The 26883-nt window shown below is 41.6% G+C and overlaps 1 protein-coding gene across 1 annotated transcript in view; it reads left to right on the top strand.

The window, feature by feature from the left end:
• LHFPL6 (LHFPL tetraspan subfamily member 6) overlaps nucleotides 1-26467 on the top strand; it is a 213520-nt gene extending 187053 nt beyond the window's left edge. Inside the window, exons 3-4 of the mRNA XM_060080231.1 lie at nucleotides 816-914; nucleotides 25343-26467. Coding sequence (XP_059936214.1) covers nucleotides 816-914; nucleotides 25343-25461 — 218 coding nt within the window. The 3' untranslated portion in view covers nucleotides 25462-26467. The remainder of the gene's footprint in view (nucleotides 1-815; nucleotides 915-25342) is intronic.
• Nucleotides 26468-26883: the final 416 nt, after the last annotated feature.

The raw sequence follows: 26883 nt of genomic DNA, 5'->3' as shown, positions 1-26883 counted from the left end.
GGTTCATGAAAATCTTTATGCTCTCTCTGCCCCTGGTAAAATTTGATGATGCTGAAGCATTCTATTTTGATTCTTAAATTGGAAAAAGCAATCTAATGAATGATGATGCATAACCAGTGAGGCCCTTTTGCGGGCACTCGAATTACTTGTTTGCATGGATTGAGGGTAGAACGGGTTGGCTTTTTTTTTTTTAATAAATTTATTTATTTTGGGCTGTGTTGGGTCTTCGTTTCTGTGCGAGGGCTTTCTCTAGTTGCGGCGAGCGGGGGCCACTCTTCATCGCAGTGCGCGGGCCTCTCACTGTCGCGGCCTCTCTTGTTGCGGAGCACAGGCTCCAGACGCGCAGGCTCAGTAGTTGTGGCTCACGGGCCCAGTTGCTCCACGGCATGTGGGATCTTCCCAGACCAGGGCTTGAACCCGTGTCCCCTGCATTGGCAGGCAGATTCTCAACTACTGCGCCACCAGGGAAGCCCCATGGGTTGGCTTTTTACAAGAGTGATTAAAAGGGCTTCTGGATTGTACTCCCTAAACAGGATTTGCAAGGCTTTTAGTGCTTTAAAAGGAGAAGTTGTAACCAAACTGAGCTGTCTGTCAAGGTTGTTCTTCCCACCTCCCACCCCCTTTTAAGCAGACTTGGAATTGTTCTTGGAATTAAACTGAACTTAGATCACTAAAGGGAGCTTGGCTGGTGCTTCCCCCAAAGCAGACCCCATGTTCCGTTGTCATATTGCCTATATTGACTTTTTCTCCCTTGTACCTTTATCTAGGGCTGCAGAGGGGCATTGCTAAAGTCCTGTTGTCTTTTCTCTTTGCAGGCTTGTTGATCGGTGCTGGCTGTGCCCTGTACCCCCTGGGCTGGGACAGTGAGGAAGTCCGGCAGACTTGTGGCTACATTTCTGGCCAGTATGACCTGGGTAAGTTCTCTTCATGGATAGTACTCCTTTTAGAAGAGAACCTTCTCTGATCTTTCATAGAAGGAGAAGGTGGAAAAGGGATGGGGAAGAAAAACGCATCCCGGGATTGGAGCCAGCAGTCATGTGTAACAATACACATACATTCATTTATTCAACTGTTTAGTAAAGAGCTATGTATAATCTACTGTTGGCCTGTACTGTGGGAAGTACTGTAGATACAAAGAAAAGAAATGGCCCTTGCTATGAGGAGTTAATATTCATTCATTCATTCATTCAAAATCATATGTTTGAGTCATTTCATGCTCTAAAAATAACTCTCTCTGTGGAATTCACTGTCTATCTGAGAAGATAAAGCAAATACTATGATCAAGAAAATGACAGTCAGTGCTAAGGAATCTAAAGCAGTTTCACTCCAGGGTAATATACAACTTTGTGAAAGAGATGGGAATGGAGCTGGGTCTTAAAGTGATGCCTGTGGATTATCTGGCAGGCAAGGATTACAGTTCAGCAAAGCACAGGGGAGGGATGCAGAAAGCTCATCAGGGGACCATACAGACCCAGGAAATAGGGTCTGTGGTTAAGTAGGCCACAGTTCACACCTTGATGAAGGGCTCATGATTTTTTCTGTGTACTAATCAGAAAATTTCAGATATTTCTCAGTTGTGCAGGGAATGTATTCTACTTACTTGGCGACCTATAAAAATGTTTTGCACAATACGACATGGTTTGCACCATTATAATTTGTAATGGTTAGCTAATATTTCAGTTGGTTGAGAAACCTACATTTACTTAACCACTTGTTTATTTCTTTCTAGTTGGGTATTTTGTCTACTCGGTTTGTGTTACATAAACATATTGTAAGGAGTAGTTTAATGAATATAAGTCTTCTCTTGACTGAATTATTTTCTTAGGATGTTTTTCTAGAATTGGTGTTAACTAGACCGAAGATTATGAGCCCATGATACCGCCAAATGATAGCCAACATATTTTTCCCTAATATATGGATAGACAGATTAAAAGTTTTTGACAATAAGCATATAGTGAGTTACTAACTTAAACATCTATCTGCTTTTCACATTAAATATTTCTCTCTAAGTAGAAAAATTTTGAGGGAACTGGTCTAATGGCAGTATTACTATATCCCAATTCATTTAAAAACTTTTTGTTAGAACTTATTAAAAAAAAAAGGCACTTCTCTGGCAGTCCAGCGATTAAGACTCCGTGCTCCCACTGCAGGGGGCATGGGTTCATCCCTGGTCGGGGAACTAATATCCCACATGCCGCGTGATGCAGCAAAACATAAATAAATAAAAGAACTTATAAGAGAAACATTCTGTTGGATACTGAGAAAAATGGGCAGATGTGATATCATATAAAAAGTCTGTGAATTTGAAAATGAAGCAATTTTTGTTTGACTCAGTGGATGACAAACACCTGCTTCCCTCAAAACACTACTGGCTCTTTGGGTAGAGGAGATGGTGCCTGAAATACCACCCAGTTTGCATGGATAAGAAATAAGAGATTTCCCTCTGCCCATTTTCCCTCATGGAAGGCGAAGCTATCCCAAGGCTAGATTAGTTTGTGATTGTTGTAAATGCAGAGAAGGGGAAAATGCTGGCACAAAGTTAACCGCTAGCCTATCCTTTTTTTTTTTTTTTTTGGAAAGCAAACTGTGTCCAGGGGAGATATTGGAATACAGCATTTGGCATTTTTCTTTCTCTGGTATTTGAGGGATTCTTTGCTGTTTCACACAGGCCTCAACTTGGTTAGAATCCTGTTCTTGCTGGTGTCTTGCTGTTGTGTTTTGCCATATTAATTAGCGGGTTATAATGAAACTCAGATCCTGTTTTCGCAGTTTTCGCTACTGCACCCCAGGATTTTACAGCTTCTCAGCATTGAGGATTAAAACTTTGAATGTCAAAATTAATGTTAAAAACAAAACACTTGCCTCTTTCTTTGCTAGTGATGATAATTTTCTTATGTTATAAACTCACTAAAGCCATTTTAGCAACCTTAAAATTACAGCGTTGTTTTAATTTTGGCCTTTTTAGTTTTAAATTTCTCTTAGACTGGATGATGAGAAAAAAAATCAAAACTGGCATTATCTACAGATAAAATGAGTTCTGGGTCCCCTGAAGAAGTATTTTGGGTTTATCGAGTTCCATTTCTCCAGGTTACTATTAATTTTTCAGACTCTGTGATCTTTTCTTCCTAAAGAAGACCTAAAGGGAAACCGTGGCTTAGAGATGTCACCACACCTCTCCCACCGAACTTCCTGTGGTTTCTGTCTTTACTAAAGTATTACTGTCCCCTGGAACACTGATGAGAGCTGAACTTCAGGGAGTGAGTGGAGTCAGAGATTACGGAGCAAACTTGAAGAGCCTAGGGCTAGGTTGGGAGCCGCCCTGTGCGTGGGAGGGCGAGCGTTCTCTGTAAGGATGACTCTGTAGCCCGGTGTTAGTGGCGTTCGCACTGCTAGCCATGGCCGTACCGTCTCCGCCACTTCTGAGAATCTGAGCTTGTTTCTCCTCCTCTCCATAGACAGCGTGTGGATGAATCTTTCCTCCCGAGGGTTGGGCAGTGTTGGTGTTATTAAGGTTCACGGCCTCCTTATAGTGGAATGTGGGTCAACTTATTGGCGTGCCGTTACTGAGCTGTGATTGCTGTCTTTACAGCGAGGGTCCCCAGCCTGTTAGGAACCGGGCCGCACAGCAGGAGGTGCGCGGCGGGCCAGTGAGTGAAGCTTCATCTACCGCTCCCCAGCGCTCCCCGTTGCTCACATTACCATCTGAACCATCCCCCGCCCCCCATCCGAGGAACAATTTTCAGGAAACCGGCCCCTGGTGCCAAAAAGGTTGGGGACCGCCACTTTAGAGCATATCCCAAAAGAAATCATTGTTGCTTTTGTTCCCACTTTGGCAGATTATTTAAGGAGTGCATTCATTCAATTATTCAGCAAAGGAATATTTATAGGGTGCTTTCGACGTTCCAGGCCTCGTGCAAGGTGCTGGGGACATGGCATCAGGAATGAATTTAAAAAGACACTATTGCGGAGCAACTGGGCCCGTGAGCCACAACTACTGAGCCTGCGCGTCTGGAGCCTGTGCTCCGCGACAAGAGAGGCCGCGATAGCGAGAGGCCCGCGCACTGCGGTGAAGAGTGGCCCCCACTTGCCACAACTAGAGAAAGCCCTCGCACATAAACGAAGACCCAACACAGCAAAAATAAATTAATTAATTAAAAGACACTATTTATGCCCCTCATGGAACTTAAAAACTAACAGGAAAGGCACATATACTTAAATATATAAATACGTGTGTGTGTGTGTGTGTGTGTATGTGTGTATATATATATACACACACACACACATATATATATATGGAAAGGCTGTTAAAAAGGGTCAGGCTCTGTAATGGGCATTGTGGTTGTCTTGCCAATATTATTCCACTCTAGTCGGTCAGTCTAAGCCAAAGTGTGGCAAATGTTTCTATAAAGAGCCAGAGTCAGATCATGAATATTTTCAGCTTTGCAAGCCATATGGCCAAGTACATGGTGAGACAGTTCCTATATGAATGGGTGTGGCTGTGTCCCAGTAAAACTTTATTTATACAAACGGGTAGTGGAGCTGTAGTTTGAGACCCCTGACCTCAAGCAAAGCGTCCCCCTGATGTGCCAGAAATGTCCTCATTCCATTTGTGCTCATTTATTGATTCCTTCAGTCGGTCAGGATATAGGACAGTCCAAGACTTTGCACCGAGCAGCCCCATCCAGTTATCCTAGGATCCTTTGTAAATACTACCATTTTCTTGTTGTGTCATGTTGTGACATAAGGTGTGAAAAGCACCATTAATTAAGCTTGGTCATCCCACCTCTTAACACTAGCATGGAAAGCTTAAGCTCAATTGGCCGAGTGAGACTGGAGGTGTTTCCAGAGGCTTCTGAGAAAGATGGAATCACATGCCTAAGGAAGAGGCATCAGAAGCCATGGTCTCCCTCCCTCCGGCAGCCACCCCTGACAAGGTGGAATAGCAGGAAGGAGCAGGCTGCAGGGCAGAGGCGGGCAGAGAAACCAGCCTGTGGGCAGGCATCCCTAGAATTTCCAGCCTTGCTGACACACAGTAATTCATTTCCTTACAGGGTAAAGATTGAGTCAGGCCTTCTCTTACTTGCAGCCAAAAGCAGCCCGATTGGTATTTCATTTAGTTTCTATTTCACCATTCGAGGGGCCTTGACCTCACCTGGGTGCTTCTTAAGGAGGTATTATTTTTAGCTGCGACTTCAAGGCTGTAGAGGATTTCGGTAGGTAAAGAGTGAATGTGGGTGTGTTTTAGGGTGACAGGGAGGTAGGTTGCAGGCAGGTCAGGGAGAAGAGCCAGGAAGGAGCCTGATTACGCACCAGAGGAGGTAGGAATCCTTGGGGGGCTAGGAAGGGCCTCCCAGGGAAAGAGCATTTAAACTGAGTCCAAAAATATGAGTACTGTTCAGGCGAGGAAGGGACTACATAAAAAACTCACATTTGTGGTAGTAACATAACGTGGTGCGAGCCTAATAGAATCTACTTTTTAAAATACCTGCTTTCTTTAGAAAGGCACTTGGGGGAGAATTTGTTTTACATTCATCAAAAGCAGTTTTATCAGGCTATTGATTATTTCTCAAGCATTTTCATATTTTATAAAGTCCCGAGCCTTGAAGCAATTTTGCAAAAATATCCACTTTCACAAATCAAAGACTGTTACTCTGCTTACCTTTCGATCACAGTTACTTACGAGGAAGCAAGGAGCAGGTTTGAATACACACATTTTAAAAACAGGGAAACAAGAATTTAAAACAGGCTGCATAATGAATTTCTAAATTCCCCCACTGAAATTGTATAGCTTGCCTTGACAGTCGTTCTCAACCTTTAGCACTGGAATCAGAGGTAGGCTGGTTGAGAGTATAGATTTTTAGTTTCTATGCCTTGGATCTTATGCTTCTCTCATTTGTGTTTCAAACAAGGATCCCCGGTGATTCAGGTATAAGTGGTCAGCGACCACACTTTTTTTAAAAAGCCTTAATTTATATAGAAAAATTAATTTTTTGTATCTTGCTAGAATTTAGTTTAACAAACATTCATTCATTTTGTTTTATATAAATTAGGAGGCTTTAACTTTAGGTTACGAAAATCTGATGCCAACTGGCTTAAACAAAGAAGACATTTAAGATCCCTTATTACAGGAAAGCCAGAGCCAAGGTGAACTTCAGACTTGACTGAGCCAGGGGCTCAAAGATGTTGTCCATCTCAAAGTCCTTCATCCTGAGGCTAGTTCTCCCCTTGGTCGGAAGAGGACTGCATTTGGCACTTGTAGCTCCAAGCATCCTTGTTCATGTCAAATAGGCGAGGGCGAGCTTCTCCCCCAGTAATGGAATAAAAGTCTCTCTCCTCCGTCTAGTTGGACCAATTTGTCACGTGCCCATCTTGAATGAATAGCTGCTGTCAGGCAACACCATGTACGAGTTGGCTTCTTGTGGCCCAGCATGGATGTGTTCAGAGTTTTACAGAACCAGATTTACTGAGAAGTAGTGACATTTGTAAGTGGAAGATGAGGCTAAGAGGAGAAAAGGCATCTCAGTCTCTATTTTTTGTCAGACTTTGGTGCTCTGTGCTCCTTCTGTCATGAAGTCCATTGTTGTGGACAAAGGAACAGTAATGGTTTATGCTGTGCAAGTGGTAACCATAATGGTTCTCTTTATTAATTTTTAAGAGAGCAAAACAGTACAAGTGATAAGAATAATACACAGTGTAGCATAGCATCTTCACGTAATAAAAGCCCAGTAGATGTTTGCTATTATTATTCACATTGTTTGTACAGGACCATTTTTTTAATGAATATTTGCTGATCATCTCTATTCTTCCTTTATATTCCATGCCAGCAAGTTGGGATTTATACATTAAGCATAAGGGCTTTGTCATCAGGTTGTCCAGTTGATTTAATTCCTGCCTCAGAGATATTTTCATCCACCAAAGACTTTTCTAACTATATCCTTATGATCAAAAGTAGAATTTCAATTAATTTGTCTTGCTCATTTGCCAAGTAAATTTGAGTGATTATTGCTTTCACTTGGCTATTTCATTTGATTAAGAAGCCATCATGTTTCCTGTCCTTGAAATTATGCTCTTGGCTTCTCAAGAACAGTACCATAAACTCGGAAAACTCAGAACCTCTCAGTGTCAGAAAAGAGGAGAGTCTGTTTCTTCCAAATTTTCACGCCAGTGAAGAAATCTCTTCTCCTCTGATCTGAGCAATGACCATTGCACATCTCTCTGGGCACGTCTCCTTGAGCTCTTTGACTCCTGACTCGTGTTTTCTCTCTTCTCAAATCAAACTGCACTTAAAAAAAAAAATGATTGGCAAGCTATGGAGGGGTCAGTGGGCCAAAATGGGAACGAAAGTAGAAAATTTCTTTTTTGAGCTTTCTCAAGTTTGGCGTTTGTGGGTGTTTCTGAAGCGGAGTGACCCAGTTTTCCTGATGTCCACAGAGAAGCTTCTATTTTTGCAGACAGTAACAGGAGAAGCTCCTCTCAGCTTCTGTGATATTGAATAAAATAAGCATCCCTTTGGTGAGAAGTGAACAGACTCCCGTGACTTACATGGACTTTTGAGACTGCTTCATGCAGACCAAGCGGAGGCTTTGCCCAGGGGCTGCAGCCGTCTGAGCTGTGCAGGAGCCGGGCTGGCCTGCTAGGTGCTTCCAAAGAGCAGCAGGCAGCATCTGTTGCTCGGTTTGGGAAGAGACCCCTAACACTTGATGCGTTTCTGCTCATTGCTTAAAGGTCATTGATGATACTATTATGAGACTGCTATTTGGGAGACTGGTTAGAGGTAAGGTGTTGAATACACATTGAGATTTAGCCAAAGGTAAAGTCTTTAAAGCAGTGCTGATTTCCCGCCTCCTCCGTGGCTATTATCTGGAACTGGTTCCAAACTTTTGACACTTACGTGCTAATCACTGGAAGTCACTTAGAAGGTCCAGCATGAGCCTGTGTTCCTTCACTCGGCTCTAGTGCAGGAGGGTGACAGAGGGAAGCCGGGCAGCTGCTGTGAAGTAAACCAAGACCTAAACTGGTAGGCCTTGGGGGACCCATGAGAACATTCTGGAAGGTGATGCTGCAAAGGATGCTGGGAAACTGCCACAGGCAGAGGAAGTCCAACTTGGCTGGTGATGAAGTGACGAGCAAAGTGTCTGGGCACCTCCAAGGAAAAAACAATCAGCTTTGTTGGTCACTCAGCTTTCCTAGGGGCCTCATTTTCAGGAGATAAAGGATTTTCTGTGTTCATTTCAGAAAGTAGGGAGAAGAATCAATTCATTTCAGGGGCATAAATTCAACCCGTCCATTCCTGGGACCATGACAATGACATTAGAGTGTGAACATTTCCACTTTAAGTTATAGCTGAGTAAATGCCTCTGACCCTGCTTTAGGAAAAAGCACCCCATTCTGTATAATCATAGATCCAATTCTATCTATCTGCTTCCCTAAACACATCTTTGCAGGTTCCTATGGGACAGACTTTTTGCAACTTTGGTGCCTATCTCAGTGTTTGGCTCATAGCAGTATTTAATAGTCATATTTATGTATTCAACAAATATTTATTACGCACATTCTAGGTTCCAAAAATTGTGCCAGATACTTAGAATAAAATTATGAATTAGGTAGATATGATTCTTACCTGCACGTCACATATCTGCTGTCTACTAAATGGTTAAAAGAAGAGAGAGAGGGAGGCTGAGAGAGAAAAGGAAGGAAGAGAGAAGATGAAAAGGAAGAAACCCTATGGCTCATTTTTGACCACTAAAAAGGCAGCTGCCATCATGTTTCTGTATCTACTTGGCCACTGATATCCTGGTGAGAATCACGACATTACTCTCTAAGGGACTAATGGCTTAACCATTTCCTAGAAAGTAATCAAGTTCAGGGTCATAGTTTAAAAAACCAAAAGCCCTGGTAGATGAAAAAAGAAATTGCTTTAAATCTTTCCTTCCTAAAGTCTTTTTTGGTCTGGTTATTTCAGAGCAGGATCTTGCCCATTGTTGTATCAGTGCCTTGTAAAAACCTAAAGTGACTTGCAGTGATTTGCAGCAGTGGAATTCAATGCTAGTGGAAAAAAGGAAATGTGCTCAGAAAACCTGCAGGAAATGAGAAATAGCATTCTTCCCAGTAGTTTGGTGGCCATATCTTAATATTGAGACATTAAGAAATACTAAGATATGGCCACCAAACTATTGGGAAGAATACGTTAGTCTGTCTTTTAAAGATCCTTCTTCATTTGCTTTCAATGTTATCCTTTTATAAAAACAAAAAATGGTATACCTGAGTGGTGTGCCATTTTAGACTCAGTTTACTGAAGGAAGTTTAGGAGATTGAACCAGTTCATTCTCGTTTTTCTTTTGTATTATGTGCTCTTTACTATTTCCTAGCATGTTTTGTTTGAATATTGATCGGGGTGGGAGGGGTAGAAATGCACTAACACTAAATTTAACGGGTTTTGATGTTTTAGATCCTCTCTCAGCAATGAACTTTGTTTAATCGATTATGTTAACAATGACTGAGAAACAGCAATTAAGACCAATTGGCTACATGAACATCATCTTGAATAAATATGTAGATTTATTAAGTGTTTCTGATCGTTAAGGATTTAGGGATAAATCTATTAATTAAAAAGAAGAATCTACTGCCCACCCCCAACATCCCAAGCTGATAATTCCTTCTGATAATGTAATACAACCCCTTTGGGAAGTCTCCTACCAGCTCCCTGCCCTCAAGGACATTACAGTTGAGAGATTTCACACAGATTTGTCTTAGACCATCCTCTTATCTAATTATCTCTTCGTTCGGAATAGTAACACTGAGGAAAGACGTTTCACTAATGTTCCTGGGAGATGTGTCTATATGAACGTTAGAAGAGAGTTCTTTCAAATCTTTATATTGTGGCTCTTAATCTTGGGAGCAATATTTCTGCCCCAGAATTGAGAATTCACATTACTATGTTAACTCCTATGTTAGTGACCTTCCTGTGTGTTTTTGCCTTTGTTCTGTAATAGAAATAGAAGACAGACCTCTTAACAGGTCTCCTGTGAGGAAAGGGTCACTGGTAAACATTATTGATTAATAATCCATCCAAAGTGGTTTTAGAATAAAACCAAAAATGTAACAAAGTAATCAAAGGGCTGCTGTGACTTTTCTCCTGATTTTTAACCTGGTAGAATGTCGACAAAAACTAATTAATATAGAGAATTTGTAGAGTAAAACTCATTTATCAGAGCTTTTCAGAAATTTCTGTACAAATGAGTTATTCCAGATAAATGAATTTTCCTCTTAAAGGAAAAAACATGGACTGGATTTGAATCTCAGTTTTACTCTCCGAGACCTGTTTGATTCTGGGCAAGTTATTTGAGCTCTCAGAACTTCAGTTCTTCAGTCTCTAAAAGAAGATAACAGTACCTGCTTCACCTGCCTGTTAAAAGGATTGAAGGCGGTAGTGGAAGATGCTTTTGCACATGAAGACGTACAAATAAATATCAGTTCCTCCTTGCTGCCTTAAACACCAACACGTTTCCTGTTTTAATCATGTTGAAAAAGTTTGAGGATGTATCGTATACTTTTCCATCGCTTTAGCCAGAGTATATAAAAGATAAACAAGACTTAAAAAAAAAATCATTAGCGGCTGTGCTGTCATATGGAGTCATCCCCAAGAGCCATGGACATTTCTTGAGTGATTTGCCCTTTTACTAAATAACCAAGACTGAAAAAAACTTTGAGTTCTTTCTGCCTTTTTTTTTTTTTTTTTTTTTTTTGCGGTACGCGGGCCTCTCACTGTTGTGGCCTCTCCCGTTGCGGAGCACAGGCTCCGGACGCGCAGGCTCAGCGGCCATGGCTCACGAGCCCAGCCGCTCCACGGCATGTGGGATCTCCCCGGACCAGGGCATGAACCCGTGTCCCCTGCATCAGCAGGCGGACTCTCAACCACTGCGCCACCAGGGAAGCCCTCTTTCTGCTTTTTTTGTAGTTGTTTTGCAACAGTTTTATGTCACCCTGTCAGCGATTATTCATTGCAGTTATTAATTACCCCTTTCTCTCCTATTCCTTCACTTCTAATCTGTGTCCTTTCTCAAGTCATCATAAATCATCTTAGAAGCATGTTTTAAAAAAACACAATTCAGCTCTGTTTCTGTGCACCTTTTTTTTTTTTTTTTTTTTTTTTTTTTTTGCAGTGCGCGGGCCTCTCACTGTTGTGGCCTCTCCCGTTGCGGAGCACAGGCTCCGGATGCACAGGCCCAGCGGCCATGGCTCACGGGCCCAGCCGCTCCGCGGCATGTGAGATCTTCCCGGACCGGGGCACGAACCCGCGTCCCCTGCATTGGCAGGCAGACTCTCAACCACTGCGCCACCAAGAAAGCCCAACACTGTGCCTCTTTGAAGCACTGATTTTTGTATGTTCTGGACGGGGTTTTTTTTCAACCTCTTGATTTGGGGTCATGCTTTGGATAGCTGCTACATGATATCTTAGTATGTAAGCTGCTTCGGTTAGCAACTAGGTGTTTTGATGACACTGGTAATTGAGTTCAATGTTACAGTAACCCTTGTTCTAGGGATGAGTTTTAACTTGAGGTCTCCAGACCATTCAAGAAACCCAAAGTCCATCCATCAACAGGCTTCAGGGAATTTGTTACCCCACTGAAAACTGTGCAAAGTTTATATGCTTGCGCATATGTGCTTTTTTCTGGAAAGAGTATTCATAGTTTTTATTTATTATTCAAGTGGATTCCTGGCACATGAAGACTCAGAGCCTGTGGTAAGCAGCATTTGGAAGTCTGACATTGGAAAGCTTTGAAACCTGAATTCTAGACCTAGTCTCCCAGCAATCCTCAAATCTCCGCAGGAAGTTGGAAAGCCATTGGGTTCCTTTGACTTGATTTCATTATCTACCAAAGTGTTTGTCAGAGGGAGGTTATAGGGAGAAACATCTCTACTTGCAATAGGCATTATTGCAAATAAATACTCCCATACACCAATTCTAATTTGAAATCGTATCTGTGAAAATGAGCATTCAACCTTCCTAAGGAATGGAATACGCTTCCACTTAGAATCCTAACCAGGTTCTTTAGTGGGCAATCCTCCACCATGCCTGGGTAGCACGTTGTTCTGAACTGTCTTTTCAAAGATGTTTGTATAGTGAGCAGCCTTGGAAGACAATGACTCCTGCTGGAGCAGAGGACGGGTTTTATTTATTGTTTCCTATAATAATGTCTCCCTCTGGGGCGAAGTGTGGGTGGATTTGCTGCAGCCTGTTATAAAAAAATTGGGGATCCGTAAGCTTAGGATTCCTTAACGGTGACACAAACTTACTGAGTTTACTGCGTCAGCCCCTGTGGGATGGATTCTTCACCAGATGTGAAGCTCATGCTGGTTGCTGTGCTGAAGATAATAATCCAGTCCTCCATCTCTGATCCAGAAGTCTCCTAGCTTTTGCCAGCATCCATGAATGTGGGGCAGGCTAACTTGTTAGCTTACAAGTAGAATAAAATCTCAGATTCTTCAGAATTCTTAAGACCACTGTTACGATGCCTGTCATTCATTTAAAAATACTTTAGAATAGACAGACTGAGATGTGTGTGTGAGTTATAGGAAGTCACAGCTCAGGTTCAGGATCCAGAGTGGAAACTCAAGGCTACTATTACCCATATCTCGACCAACACCAGAAGGCTCACGATTATTATAGCCATGGTCAGAAATGGATTTTAATAATGGAATTGGTGTTTTATTATTAAAACCTATGTTTTAATGGTGGAATTAGATTTTAATGGTGGAATTGGTTTTTTACTTATTAGCATGATAAATGTTAAAAATGGACTGTCATCGGTGAAATTAAAGATATTCAAGGTTATGGATTGGCTTAAAGAGCTAGAGATACTCCCTGTACTTACAGGAAAGGATTTATTTTTTTTATTTTTATTTTTTTCTTTTTGTGGTATGCGGGCCTCTCACTGTTGTGGCCTCTCCCGTTGCGGAGCACAGGCTCCGGATGCACAGGCCCAGAGGCCATGGCTCACGGGCCCAGCCGCTCCGCGGCATATGGGATCCTCCCAGACCGGGGCACGAACCCGTGTCCCCTGCATCGGCAGGCGGACTCTTAACCACTGCGCCACCAGGGAGGCCCCAGGAAAGGATTTAAACAGCCATCCAGGCATATAGCCATTACTGTAAGTCTGAAAGATATTTAAAGTATTTAACAACCAGTATGTCATGGGCTCTGACTAATCCAAACCAAAACAAATACTGGAGCAGGCTCCCAAGGGGCCCTGCTCAGCCAAGCATTAGCTTTTTTACTCCTGGGACATAGGATTCCCTAGGGTTCTCAGAGGAGCGAGGGGCCAGTGGGGCATGTGGAGAACTTGGGGCAGTGGCTGTTTATGCACCAGTACAGCGATACATATTTTAGTATTTTTAACAATGAGGACAGCATTCCAGCTGTGTGCATTCTGTCCTGAGGAATGGCAGTCAAGGCTTGATCATCCCTAATAAGGACTCCGTTTCTAGTCTCTGGTTCAGAGGATTTGGGGTTATTTGTTGCCAGAAGGAACAGAATTCTTCCCGGGACCTTGCTTCATTTGCCTCCAGTGTGTCTTTCATGCAAGATGGTAGCCCCATCACTTAAAACGATAGGGAGCTAGGATGTGACTAGCTCTCAGAACAGGTTGCTGAGCTGATTCGTGCCTGCTGTTTGATAAGTGTTTGTTTAACAAGTGTCGGTATGTGTAGCAGGATGTGGTCTGAGACTTGCTTTCCTTATAACTTGGAAATGGGGCTGGTGGAGAGTAGCTACGCCTTACCATCCCTCTTGCTTTTTCAGTGGGTGTTGTAATTTCCCAGAGTCTCAAGGTTGTGCTTGACCAAACTGGATTAAGTCCGTTCCCAAGAGCAACCTTACAAGCAAGGAGCTATCATCAAGGGAACCTTCTGGGCCGAGGGCAGCTACCCAGCCCTTGCAGCCACACATTTCCATTTCACTGGATACAGAGACTATATTCAGAGGCTGCTTGGTGGCCGATGAAAGCGTGACAGGTGCAAACGGGAGGGTAGATAAAATGCCATCCGGCTGGGAACCGGCACCTCTTCACGTGGGATTGTTGGAAGACTGGCAGCAGGCACAGGCCACACTGGGAAGCAGCAATTAGAGACAGCCTGGGTCCTTTCACACTCTCTTTGGGGCCGTCCGTGAGTCAAAGGAGCTGCATTTCAGGTAGTTTCAGCCTTTATAAATGGCAGCTATAGAAAGAAACCAAAGGATAATCTTTATCGCCAGGCACTGAATAAGGCACCGCTGGTTATCTCAGCCACCTCCACATGGAGTTGGGATTCTGTGTCAGTTCACAGCATGAACACAAAGGCCAGTGGTACACATTCTGTGTTTGGAGGCAATGCGTGTGCCTTATCATCTGAACAGCGGCATTATCTCTAGGGAAACTTTGAGGGTGGATCCGGTGCTAAGAGGCAAGAACTAATAAACAACCGCGCCAGCAGAGACTCAGCCGGCCAGACTGGACAAGGCGTAAACTGTCTTTATGGGTAAATCGTGCAAATGTATAGTAACAGAACTATCCACCGGACCATGGAACAGAGGTCCATTTGATTGGTGTGATCATAAGAATTCAGATGCTGCTCCATTCACCCTACTTTTCGGAACTTAAACTGAAATTTAATCACTTTTCTGAAGGCACTGGGGTATTTTTATTTCTCTTGCTATTCCTCTGTTTTGTGGGAATGCCGTGTAGGCAAGGCATCTCTGCCACCATTTTTGTGGTTATGTGATTCTGACAGGGGTTTCAGGATAAGAGGATGCAGGGGCCTGATTTCGTGTAGAGTTTAGGAGGAAGGACCCTGGATGGATCTGACATGAAAGGAAGCAATGAGCGAGTTTGGTGTGGTGCACAAGGGAAACCCCTGGGAGCCCAGGTGTGAGTGGAAGTGAAAAAGCATCGGTTCCCAGGCAGCCACACCCAGCAAAGTCACCTGGAGTTCTAGTTCTCAGAGCCTCCAGTTTCTCTGATGGACCCATCTCAGCTCTGTTCTCTATCCCACATAACACTGCTCCTTTTCTGTGAAATTGTGATAAAATATACGTAGCATAACATTTACCATTTTAATCATTTTAAAGTATACAATTCAGTGGCATTAAGTACATTCACAATGTTGTGCAACCATCAGCACTATCTGTTACCAGAGCTTTTTCATCATCCCAAATAGCATCTATACCCATTAAATAATAGCTCTCCATTATCTCCTACCTCCAGCCCCTGGTAACCACTCTGCTGCTTTCTGTCTCTATGAATTTGCCTCTTCTAGGTACCTCATGTAAGTAGAGTCATACAATATTTGTCCTTTTGTGTCTGGCTTCTTGCACTTAGCATAATGTCTTCAAGGTTCATCCATCTTGTAGCATTCACCCCTTTTTAAGGCTAAATAACATTCCATTGTGGATGGACCACATTTTGTTTATCCATTCATCTAACCCTGCCCATTTGTATCTAGAGCTGTTTTCACACTAGTGATTTACTTAAATGGACATGGAGTCCATATGTCTAAATGTACTGGTTTGCTGTTAAAAGAGGTTGTTGCTTTACTTTTTTTCCCCTCACAACTTTGTAATTATTGCTTTAGCTGTGTGAAATTAACTTTAAATGTGCAAGCAGGTAATTGTGTAGTGCAGAGACTTATTACCCAAATAGGCCTAGATTTTTGGTTAAGAATAACCCAGCATCAGCACCCTGCTTTAGATTGGGAAATGGGAAATGTTCCATTATAAACAAAGAGAAAGACTCTCCTACTGAAGAGAACACGTTCAAAAGATCTGGGAAAGTCACTTTAGTCTCCCGGGCCACAGGGTCCTCATCAGATCAAGAATCCACAAACTATGAGACAAATCTGTTCTGCCTGTTTTTAAATAAGGTTTTATTGGAACACATTTATGCTCGTGTGTTTACTCTGTGTCTATGACTGCTTTTGACCTAAAATACTTACTCTCTGGCCCCTTTGAGAAAAAGGTTGCCAACCCTTGATCTAGATGATCCTTTTCCAGTATCCCTTTGACTCTAAAATCTGTGATGATTGCTAGGTGTCAGAAGGAGTGAAGAAAGAATGAAGTCAGAAGGACACAGAAATGGAGGTTGAGGCATTGGCTCTTGACGAGGCTTGAGTGTAAAAATGCCTCTGTCCTGTTCAGGTTTAATCCCTTTACTGTAGTCCTGATTCCTCCCACCTTCCTGTCTTGCCTCAAGCACCCACCGCTGGAGCTGCCTGGGGACGACTTTGATCGCCCAAAAAATCCCTATGGTCTTCCTCTTCTGGAGCACATGCTTAGCTTGTGTGAAATCCTTCTATATATCAGTTGGAAAACCCTTTTCCTTCGGTAGGAAGGAAAGAGTGTATAACCCCTCCATCTTCCCAGGCCCAAGGAATTTTGTGGAGGAAAATCGGTCCTCTGTGCTCACGTGCTGCTCTGGTCTCCCCCAGGGAACATCCTGGAGAAGACAGAGCCCCGTGCTCAGTTTCCTGGGTGTCCTGCACACATATCCCTCCCCGTTGCCGTTTCACAGCATTTCATGATCCATGCTAAAATGTCCTCCTTATTTAGGTGGATTAAATCCACAGGCTGGTTGTTTCATAGGCTGTCATGTTTTAATAACACAACAAAAATTGTCATTATGCAGATTTCTCATGTTGCATGCCATATTTTACCAACGTATTGAGTTCTTGCTCTCTGTACTTACAAGTATAAAATTCTCCCACTGGTTTTATTTTTATTTATTTATTTATTTATTTATTTTTGGCCATGCAACACAGCTGGCAGGATCTTAGTTCCCCGACCAGGGATTGAAAATCCCAATCTCCCAATTCATCCCACCACCACCACCCCCCATCAGTTTCCCTCCTTGGTGTCCATACGTTTGTTCTCTACATCTGTGTCTCTATTTCTGCCCTGCAGACCGGTTCATCTGTACCATTTTTCTAGGTTCCACATATATGCATTAATATACGATATTTGTTTTTCTCTTTCTGACTTACTTCACTCAAAATATATCTTATTTCTTTGTGGCATGTAAGTTCTAGCAGAGACAAATAGGGACAGTGTGATACAGATCTTCCTAAAACATATCTGAGCACACGAAAAAGTTTTGGAACTGACTCAAGTTCAAGTTCATGCTTCATCATTTTTTTGAGATACTGGGCCAGTGACTTATCTTGCATGTTAACTCAGTGTCTTCATCTTCAAAATGGGAAGGATGTTGGGAAAGTATAAACAGATTTGCTTCTCTAATTTCTTGAAAGCATCATAGGCAAAAATGGTTAAATGAGATGCCACTTCTAAACTGTTTAGCACCTGGCTCACAGGCTGTCCATGACAGCTATTATATAACTATTAATTTCAGATCTCTGTTCTCAGCACAGGTATAGTGTCTGATAGCCATTCACACCACAAATATATATCAATTGTCTGCTGTGGTCCAGGCGTCATTGTACTGAGCTTTGGGATACAGGAATGAGACAGGCAATCACATGGTAGGCTCTGAAAGAGTAATCAAATGAGTTGAATGAATACAATCAGTGTCCTCAAAAGATGAACTGATCACTGGAATTTCATTGGTATTTGTAGTAAAGCTGGGTTCTTTGTACCTTTTCTTTTGTCTCTGTTACTAACAGAAGATGCACTAAAAACTAATTTGAGGCACCCTAAAGAATCAGCCACACCTCTCCCACCCATCTTCTCCCTGGGGCCGCCCTGGAATGCAGCCACAGAACCTTTTCCCATTGATTTTGCAGGTGGCTGTGGTTTGCTGCTTTCTGTCCCATTAACCTCTATTTTATCTGTCAAGAGTGGCATTCCCCGTCGTTGAAAGCAGCAGTTGGCCAACCCAGTGTGCTTGGAGTCCTGTTTGATGGAGCATTACAGAGAGCAAAAGAGAAAGTTTAACAGATGTGCTTCTCTAATTTCCTGAAAGGATCACCGACAAAACTTGCCCTCTAGCAAAATGCTTTCGGTTTACATTAAAATAACAAGAATTTTTGGCCACGACAGGGGAAGTGAGAGGCCAGGGAAGAATGGTCCCGTATTTCCTGGTTTCCTTTGGTTCCATTACTACTCATGGACTACAGTAAGGTTTAAAACATATTAACTTAAACATCTGCTCTTTTCTAGTCGCCTAAGGTACTCAGGAAGATTTTTTCTCCTATTACTGTAAAACACAGTGCTAATTTCTTATTATTGAGAGTGTGGGTTTTAACAATGGAAGGAATCGTGCTCAGGAAGAAGAAAGATCTTTCTTCTCCTTTGAAGAAATTCGAGGTACATTTACATTTATAGTTTCATGGAAAAAATTCCCTTTGATATCTAGTTAATTTTGTTAACTGAATTTCTAACAGACATGTGTAAAATATACAAGGAATGGTTTCAAAATAATGCAGCTGATGTGAGTGATACTCAAGAATCGGTCTTACTAGAACATAAGCTTTGTACAACCAAAGACGCTATCTGTCTTGTCCCCTCATTGGTCTCCTGTAACATTGCAACACAAAGAGTAGGTGCTCAAGACTTACCGATGGATGTTGACTATCTCACATGTCTATACACCAGTGTAGATGAACGCTTGAAGAGAAGGTCTTCAGGCTTCCAGCTCTCAAACTCTGGAGGTGGTCACACCCAACCCCATCTCTTGCTTACATGCACAGTGGCATCCATCTCTTATTTGAATGATACTTTCACGAGACCCAAATCTGCTTACGTTTCTCCATTACATTTCCCATCCCCCTGGTGCAAATACACTCTTCCCTGGCCTCCCACATTCAGGCTTGGTTAGCCCCTGCTCATCTGCCAGGTCTCAGCTTAAATTTCGCTTCTAACTTAAGGCTCTCCTTCACGGACCTCACTGTATAAAAGTCCTTGGGATTTGCTGTCTTAGCATCCTGGATGTTTTTTCTTCAAAGCACATATCACAACTATCATTATATAAATATCTAAGTAATTATTGTTTAATACACCCTTGACTAGACGATGGCTCCTTGATAGCAGGGGCTGTATTTATCTTTTTCCAAAGTAGGTCCCTAGCATCCAGTGATTCCTAGTTAGAGTGGGCGGTTAAGAAATATTTGTTGTGGGAGATTGGGACTGACATGTACACACTACTATATATAAAATAGATAACTAATAATAATCTGCTGTATAGCACAGGGAACTCTACTCAGTACTCTGTAATGGCCTACATGGAAAAAGAATCCTAAAAAAAAAAAAAAAAAAGAGTGGATATATGTATAACTGATTCACTTTGCTGTACACCTGAAACTAACACAACATTGTAAATCAACTATACTCCAATAAATTTTTTTTAATTTGTTGAATTTATGAAAGAATTGAGGGAGGGAGAGAGGGTGGGAAGAAGGGAATCAAGAATCAGGGGAAGGATGACTTAGTGTTTCTTTAGATTTGCCTAAAGTTTATTGACACATCTTGATCTTACTACACTGATCTTGACCATTTTTTGTTTCTCTGAAGATATGTGTGTGTGTGGTATATGCTTTTGTATATTTTTTTGAAGTTAGATTGATGGGGTGGTCATATTTCTATACAATCCAAAATACCAGAATAAATCCTTATTGATTTAATAATGATTTACTTTATCAATTACTTAGCAAACCAACATCTTCATATCTGAAATGGAGGAATAATTTTCTTTTAAATCACACTGATCATTAGTTGCTCATTTTGGATCTTAGCCAGTTGCTAAATTTAAACACAAAATGTATAAATCACACACATAAACTAGCACGTGTAATTAGCAGCAAGATTGTGTAACATCCTCAAACATTTTCTATGATAGTACACTTTTTAAGTACCTTTATTTGGTGTCCTGCCTTTCCATTTTCATATGATGGATGGTTGGTCTGCTGAGTTGACTACGTGTTTTATGACACAAACAAGAAAGGCTCCAGAAACATAACAGTTATTAGAAATGACACATACACACTTACCAAGGCAAGGAGTTGGATTGGCCCCGGGAAGATGGTAGCATAGCGAGGGTGTGCTGAAGGCTCTATCCTGGCTCTGGGTGTTTCAGGGAATGGCAGGGTGTGGGTGGGAAGGTGGGTGGGTTAAGCATCTAACAACTGAAGAAACTTCACAAACCCTTATCATGTTAAAGAAAAACAAGAAAGACTGTGTTCATTTGCTCTTCTCTGAAATTGGGTTCCCCAGAGCCGAGACCCTGAGATGAGGATTCCTGTCCAAGGGAATCAAGGAAATGAGCCGAGGAGAAACCAGTAGGAAGTGGGAAAGCAAGATAGTGAAAGCATAGACACGAAGCAAGGGTGCAATTTCAGGTGAGGTCCCAGCCTCAGTGTGGACTCTTACGAGCTCTGGAACATTCATGCCACAGCAGAGTTTGTCCCACCTAGAGGCAAGAAAGAGGGCTTTCAGACTCCTGCACCAGCCCGTCATTGGCTACCAGTCCTGCCAGGGGTACTTCAACTTTCTGAGAGTTGGAGCAAAGTGGCCCCCCAACTCACGGGTCCCGTGAAGAGGGTTGCAAGTATAAGCTGTTAGGAGCAAAGTACAATCAGTAGCTGATGGATGGGAGCCCAGAACCAGCAAAGGGATCCAAAGGAATTGGGTGGAGCAACTACACCATCTGCTACAGCAACCCTGCCAGTTCAGAGCCCCTGAGATTTAAACTTACGATATTTTATTGACTTTTCTAGAGGAGAGAAAAAGTTACACTGTCTTTCCTGGGTTCTCTGATAGTCAATGCTTTAGTGGCTTTTTTTTTTTAATCTTTATTTAACACACGTGGCTACTGTTACATACACTATTATTATTATTTTTTTTAAAGAAGATGTTGGGGGTAGGAGTTTATTAATTAATTTATTTATTTTTGCTGTGTTGGGTCTTCATTTCTGTGTGTGGGCTTTCTCTAGTTGTGGCAAGCAGGGGTCACTCTTCATCGCGGTGCGTGGGCCTCTCACTATCGCGGCCTCTCTTGTGGCGGAACACAGGCTCCAGACGCACCGGCTCAGTAATTGTGGCTCACGGGCCTAGTTGCTCCACGGCATGTGGGATCCTCCCAGACCAGGACTCGAATCCGTGTCCCCTGCATTGGCAGGCAGATTCTCAACCACTGCACCACCAGGGGAGACCACATACACTATTATTAAATAGCCTCACCAACTACTTTTTCTTGAGTGAGTGTCCAATAATTAATAAAGAATTATGTACTCCACTTTTCATGTTAGGTCATGGGAGATCAACACCTTATTATTAATGAACAACTGATTGTGTTCTGTGTTATGAGCCTTATACTGAATGGACTGACCACAGATTTTGCTGACTTTTTGGTTCTAAACCACCTGCCATCTCTTAGCTACCTATTAATTCTCCCTCCTAGATTTGTTTAGTCCAGCTAAAGAATAATTCAAAATGGAGATTATTCCCAAGGCTCACAGCCACATTAGCCTATGGTTATCAGAAAATCTGGTCCATGAAGGAGACTCTGTTACCCTTGAAAAGACTGATTCTATCTGTCAGTATTAATGGAGGTCGTTGTGCCAGTGAGACCCAGCCTGGGGTGGAGATGTGCTCTTTCAGGATCTATTGTCCTTTTAAACTGAACACACTCTGTACAAAGCTATAAATGCACAGTTGGTTTGGGAACTTCTCTCCAGAAGTTCTGTGTCAAATAAGACTGGAGTTACTCTTAAAATCCCATACTTTATTTTTGAAAGACTAGCTGTCTGCCTACTTTGTTTCCTTTCTTTCTCTCTTTCTTTTACCTTGTCTTTCATTCAGCATTTATTTACTGAGTGCCTACTGTGAGCCAGGCACTGTTGTAGGGGTACAGGAGGGAACAAAATATACAAAGGTCTCCCCAAATTGAAACTTTCATTCTAGTGGGATAGACTGAAGTTAAACACACGCACACACAATATTTACAAACCATGGCAAGTGCTACACAGGCAATAAATTGAGGTGAAGGAATAGAGTGACTTTGATGAGACAAGTTGTGGGGGGGCAGGTAGATTCCATCTGAGAAAGCTCCAGCTCTCTAATGATCTGGAAGCAGAATTTTTTGGGTGGAAGGAATAATGAGTGAGAAGCACTGGAGCCAATAACAAGCCTGATGTGGTCCAGAGAAGACAGCCAGTATGGCCAGAAAGAAGACAAGAGGGAAGGTGGTCATGAGGTCTGAGAAGTAGACAGATGCCAGCTCATTCAGGGGCTCACAGGCCTTTGGAAGGAGATTGCATGTTTGAGAAATCATTACAGGATTTTAAGTAAGAGAGCGATTTAACATGATTGATTGTTGAAAAGATAGCTGCCCTCTTTGCTGTTGATGATACTATAAATAAAAGCAGGGAGACAGGAAAGCAATGACAGCAGGTAAGACTGCCGGGGGTTGCTGTAGGCACTTGAGGAGTGGAGGCACACAGAATAAATTATGGAGAGAGACGCAAGGGACTCGTCACTTGCTATACAGGTGAGTCCTTGGGCAGGTTACTGAACTTTCCTTGGCCTTAGTGTCCCCATGCGAATGGTGGGGATGATACTCAGGTACCTACCACATCGTGTTCTTATGAGGATTAAATGTATTAATATTTACTCCATAAAAGCTCTTCTACAATTCAGAGCAAATAGTAATCAATCTGTGTTTGCTATTTCTTAATTGTTATTACTTATTATTGGATATGGAGAGGGAGAAATCAAAGTTGAAGGCTGAACATATCCTATTGTCTGGTACATAGGTAGTGCCCTAGAGTACTTTTAAGATGTGGAGGCTCTTGGTCTAATTTTGTTGCTATTGACTTATGGTGACTACAAGCCAATGACTCAAGCTTTGCCTCACCTCACCTTCTTATCTGTAAATGGGGCACATGCTAACTACCGCTTCAGTAGACTTCAGTGAAGATAGGAAGTCAAATTGCATGCTATACCTAACAGTCTTTGTAGCTTTCAATAGAGAAGTTATTAATGAACAAGGTAAAAATGACTGACCTGTAAAAAAAACATATGGTTTTCAAACTATAGTTTGTATGTTCAATGACTGTGAAATCCAAGCATCTGGCTGTATGTGTTTTAGCTAATGTAATGGATAAACAAAAACAAAAGAAAAGGGAGAAAATGGTTGTTGTTGGAGCATTGTCCGATTTCTGATTTTCTTAAGACTGACTAAAAAGGGGATTCAATTAGGGCAGAAAAGACAATGTTGAATGACAGATATAGAGGACTTCCTTACTGTACATGCAAAAAGAATACCTTGAATGTTGTTTTAAAAAAAGGATTAATGAATGAGGAAACCTATTCCACTAATTCAAGTAGGATATTTTGGGTCAGTGAGTTCTTAGTCTTAGAACCTGGCACCCAGATTTGAGTCCTGACTCTGAAAGGCACCTCCATTGCTTCAAAGTTTTGGCAGTTATGGATAAAACTGCTATAAATATCCAGGTGCAGATATTTGTGTGGACACAGGTTTTCAGCTCCTTTAGGTAAACACCAAGGAATGCAACTGCTGGATTGTATGGTAAGAGTATGTTTAGTTTTCTAAGAAACCACCATACTGTCTTCTCAAATGGTTGTAACATTTCACATTCTTACCACCAATGTATGAGAGTTCCTGTTGCTCCACATCCTCGCCAACATTTGGTGGTGTCCGTGTTCCAGATGTTGGCCATTCTAATAGGTATGTAGTGGCATATCATTGTCATTTTAATTTGCAGTTCCCTGATGACATGATGTGGAGTGTCTTTTCATATGCTTATCTGCCATCTGTATAACTTCTTTGGTAAGGTGTCTGTGGTCTGAGGTGTTTGGCCCATTTTTTAATCAGGTTTGTTTTCTTATTGTTGAGTTTTAAGTGTTTGTATATTTTGGATAACAGTCCTTTATCAGATGTGTCTTTTGCACATTTTTCTCTCAGTCTGCAGTTTGTTTTTTCATTCTCTTGACACTGTCACAGAGCAGAAGTTTTTTTAAATTTTAATAAAGTTCAGCTTATCAGTTAGTTCTTTCATGGATTGTATTATATCTAGAGTCATTACCATACCCAAGGTCATCTAGGTTTTCTCTTATGTTATCTTCTAGGATTTTCATAGTTCTACGTTTTACATTTCAGCCTGTGCTCCATTTTTAGTTGATTTTTCTGAAGGGTGTAAGGTCTGTGTCCAATTTCCTTTTTTTGCATGTGGATGTCCAGTTGTTCCAGCACCATTTATTGAAAATACTGTCTTTGCTTCATTGTACTGCCTTTGTTCCTTTGTTAAAGATCAGTTAACTGTATTTATGTGGGTCTGCTTCTGGGCCCTCTATTCTATTGCATTAGTCTATTTGTCTATTTTTTCACCAATATCACACTGTCTTGACTACTGGAGATTTATAGTAAGTCCTGAATTCAGGTAGTGTCAGTCCTCTAACTTTGTTCTTCTCCTTCAGTATTGTGTTGGTTATTCTGGGTCTTTTGTTTCTCCATATAAACTTTAGAATAAGTTTGCTGACATCCACAAAATAACTTTCTGGAATTTTGATTAGAATTACATTGAATCTGTAGATCAAATTGGGAGGAACTGACATCTTGACAATATTGAGCCTTCCTATCCATGAACATGGAATATCTCTTCATTTATTTAGTTCTTTGATTTCATTCATCAGTTTTATAGTTTTCCTCATAAAGATCTTATACTATTTTGTCAGATTTTTACTTATTTCATTTTGCGGGATGCTAATATAAATAGTATTGTGTTTTTACTTTCAGATTCTACTTGTTCATTACTGGTATATAGGAAGCAATTGAATTTTATATATTACCCTTGTAGCCTGCAACATTTCTGTTGTCACTTAGTAGTTCCAGGAGTTTTTCGGTAGATTCTTTCACTTTAGCATTATTCTTCAAAGGGATCTCCTCCTTAGAGTGGCCCTTTTGCAGAAACTATATCTATATTTAGGACTTACCTATATTTTGAATTTTTTTCTAAGGTACCTCATTATGCATATGAGTTTGGGTGATTTAAATCAGAACTAATACCTTCATCTCTCCTATCCTGATTGCTATTATTCCTCCTTTCCTTCAGCCACGGGAGTGAGCATCGCAGTTGGGGAGAAAAGGTTTCTGTCACTAGCTAGCAGGAGACATAGGCCTTGAGACCCTTCTGAAATGCACCCAACTATTCCAGCTCTCTTCTGTCATGGGATAAGTTTCAGCCCTTGTTAGCATTCCATTTGAGTGAGTGTCACATTTCTAATGAGTATTTCAGTTTCACTTTGGTACACCAGGAACACACACCCTGGGAGAAATAACAGAACCTCCTGTAAAATCATCCTGATCTGTGCCTGCTTTCTCTCCTTCTCTTGTGTCCCTAGGTAAGTGTGAAATCGGTTGGGCCTACTACTGCACGGGAGCAGGTGCTGCCACCGCCATGCTGCTATGCACATGGCTGGCTTGCTTCTCAGGCAAGAAACAGAAACAGTACCCATACTGAGATGGAGCCACCAAGAGCAAACAGAGGAGAAGATGGGCTGAAGGGGCTGGGCGGGACTGAAGCATCCAGCTATTCTCAAAAGGCGGAATAGTGGTTCTAAACCATACAACACTAATGAAATGAAACCCAGTGGAATTAAAAACAGTATACCAGGTGGAAGGATTGTGCAAGATTTGTGCAAGAAATGTAGAGCATGGAATGATAGAGAAAAATGGACCAAAGGCTAAAAATATTGCAGGGTGTTGGGTGTTTCTATTCCACAGAGTATTGTTGATGTACAACACACACATACACAAAGCAAATCTATATATGCAGCAAACAAGGTGTTTTCTTTTTTAAGGATGATGACTCAGAGAATCAAAAGGGCTAGTAGAAACAGTATTAGGTTGGGAAGCAGGGTAACGCACAGACGTTCCCAGTAAGTCATGGCACTTCTGAAAGCACATGAGCACATACAGATGTAAGCATCCACACACATGCCCATACACAGACATTTAAATTGTTGCACAGTCTGTATGAGAGGTTTAGCAGTGCATTACTCCTCTGTTTTCTTTTTTAATACACATTTAAAATACCATATTATCACTTTATAAAGTATACATTAAACCTAACAAATGGACCAATAAGCCACTCTATCAGTATTTTGTATACTCTGCATAAACTCTTTATGCCCTCAACGTGTTTTCAGTGTTTATGCAGATCTTTAGAATTAAGCCTTTGTATTTCAATATTATTCAAAAAATATGCAATATTTCTCTGAGTAGCTTCTGCTATGGTATTCTTATGAAGTAAAGGGGCAACTTTCTGTCCACTGTAGGAGAGAAGTCAGTTGCAGATGTGAGAGTAATGAGAGACATTTTCCAGTCACTAGATCTTGTTTTCTTTCGTCCATTATTGTACTGTGCTGTACCACATTTATTCCAATATTCATTTTGTAAAAAATAAAAACGTGCTATTTTGTTTGTATTTGAAAAGCTCTGTGAATAAATTCTCTCTTTGATCAGTAGCTCAATGTGTCATAGAGTGTTAATTCAGTTATGGGGTTTGCTTTTTTAATTTCCTAAATGTAGCCTTTCAACTCCAACAGTCCTGTAAAGTTTCCATTTCATTTTTAGGCCTCCTATTCATTCACCCACTAGTCATTCAACCAGGAGTTATTCTCGGCACACAAGGTATTACAGGTAAGACATAATTCCTGCTTTCAACTTAAATTCTTTGCAACCAGAATTCTAACTGCCTGTTCATTGCACTTCAATCATGATCAAATCCTCATGAGAGAAGAATCTCAAGTCTATTTTGGATGAAGTTTGAGAATATGGACAATATTTAGAAGTGGTTGAAGGCAACGAAAACCAGGTTATGGTTCAGTCTCCATGGATGATGACAGAGTGGTCACAAGCTGACAGTGATGTGCTGCTTCTC

This window comes from Mesoplodon densirostris, chromosome 17 (assembly GCF_025265405.1).
Source record: "Mesoplodon densirostris isolate mMesDen1 chromosome 17, mMesDen1 primary haplotype, whole genome shotgun sequence".
Classification (NCBI taxonomy): Eukaryota; Metazoa; Chordata; class Mammalia; order Artiodactyla; family Ziphiidae; genus Mesoplodon; species Mesoplodon densirostris.
This window is presented reverse-complemented; position numbering and strand designations above follow the sequence as displayed.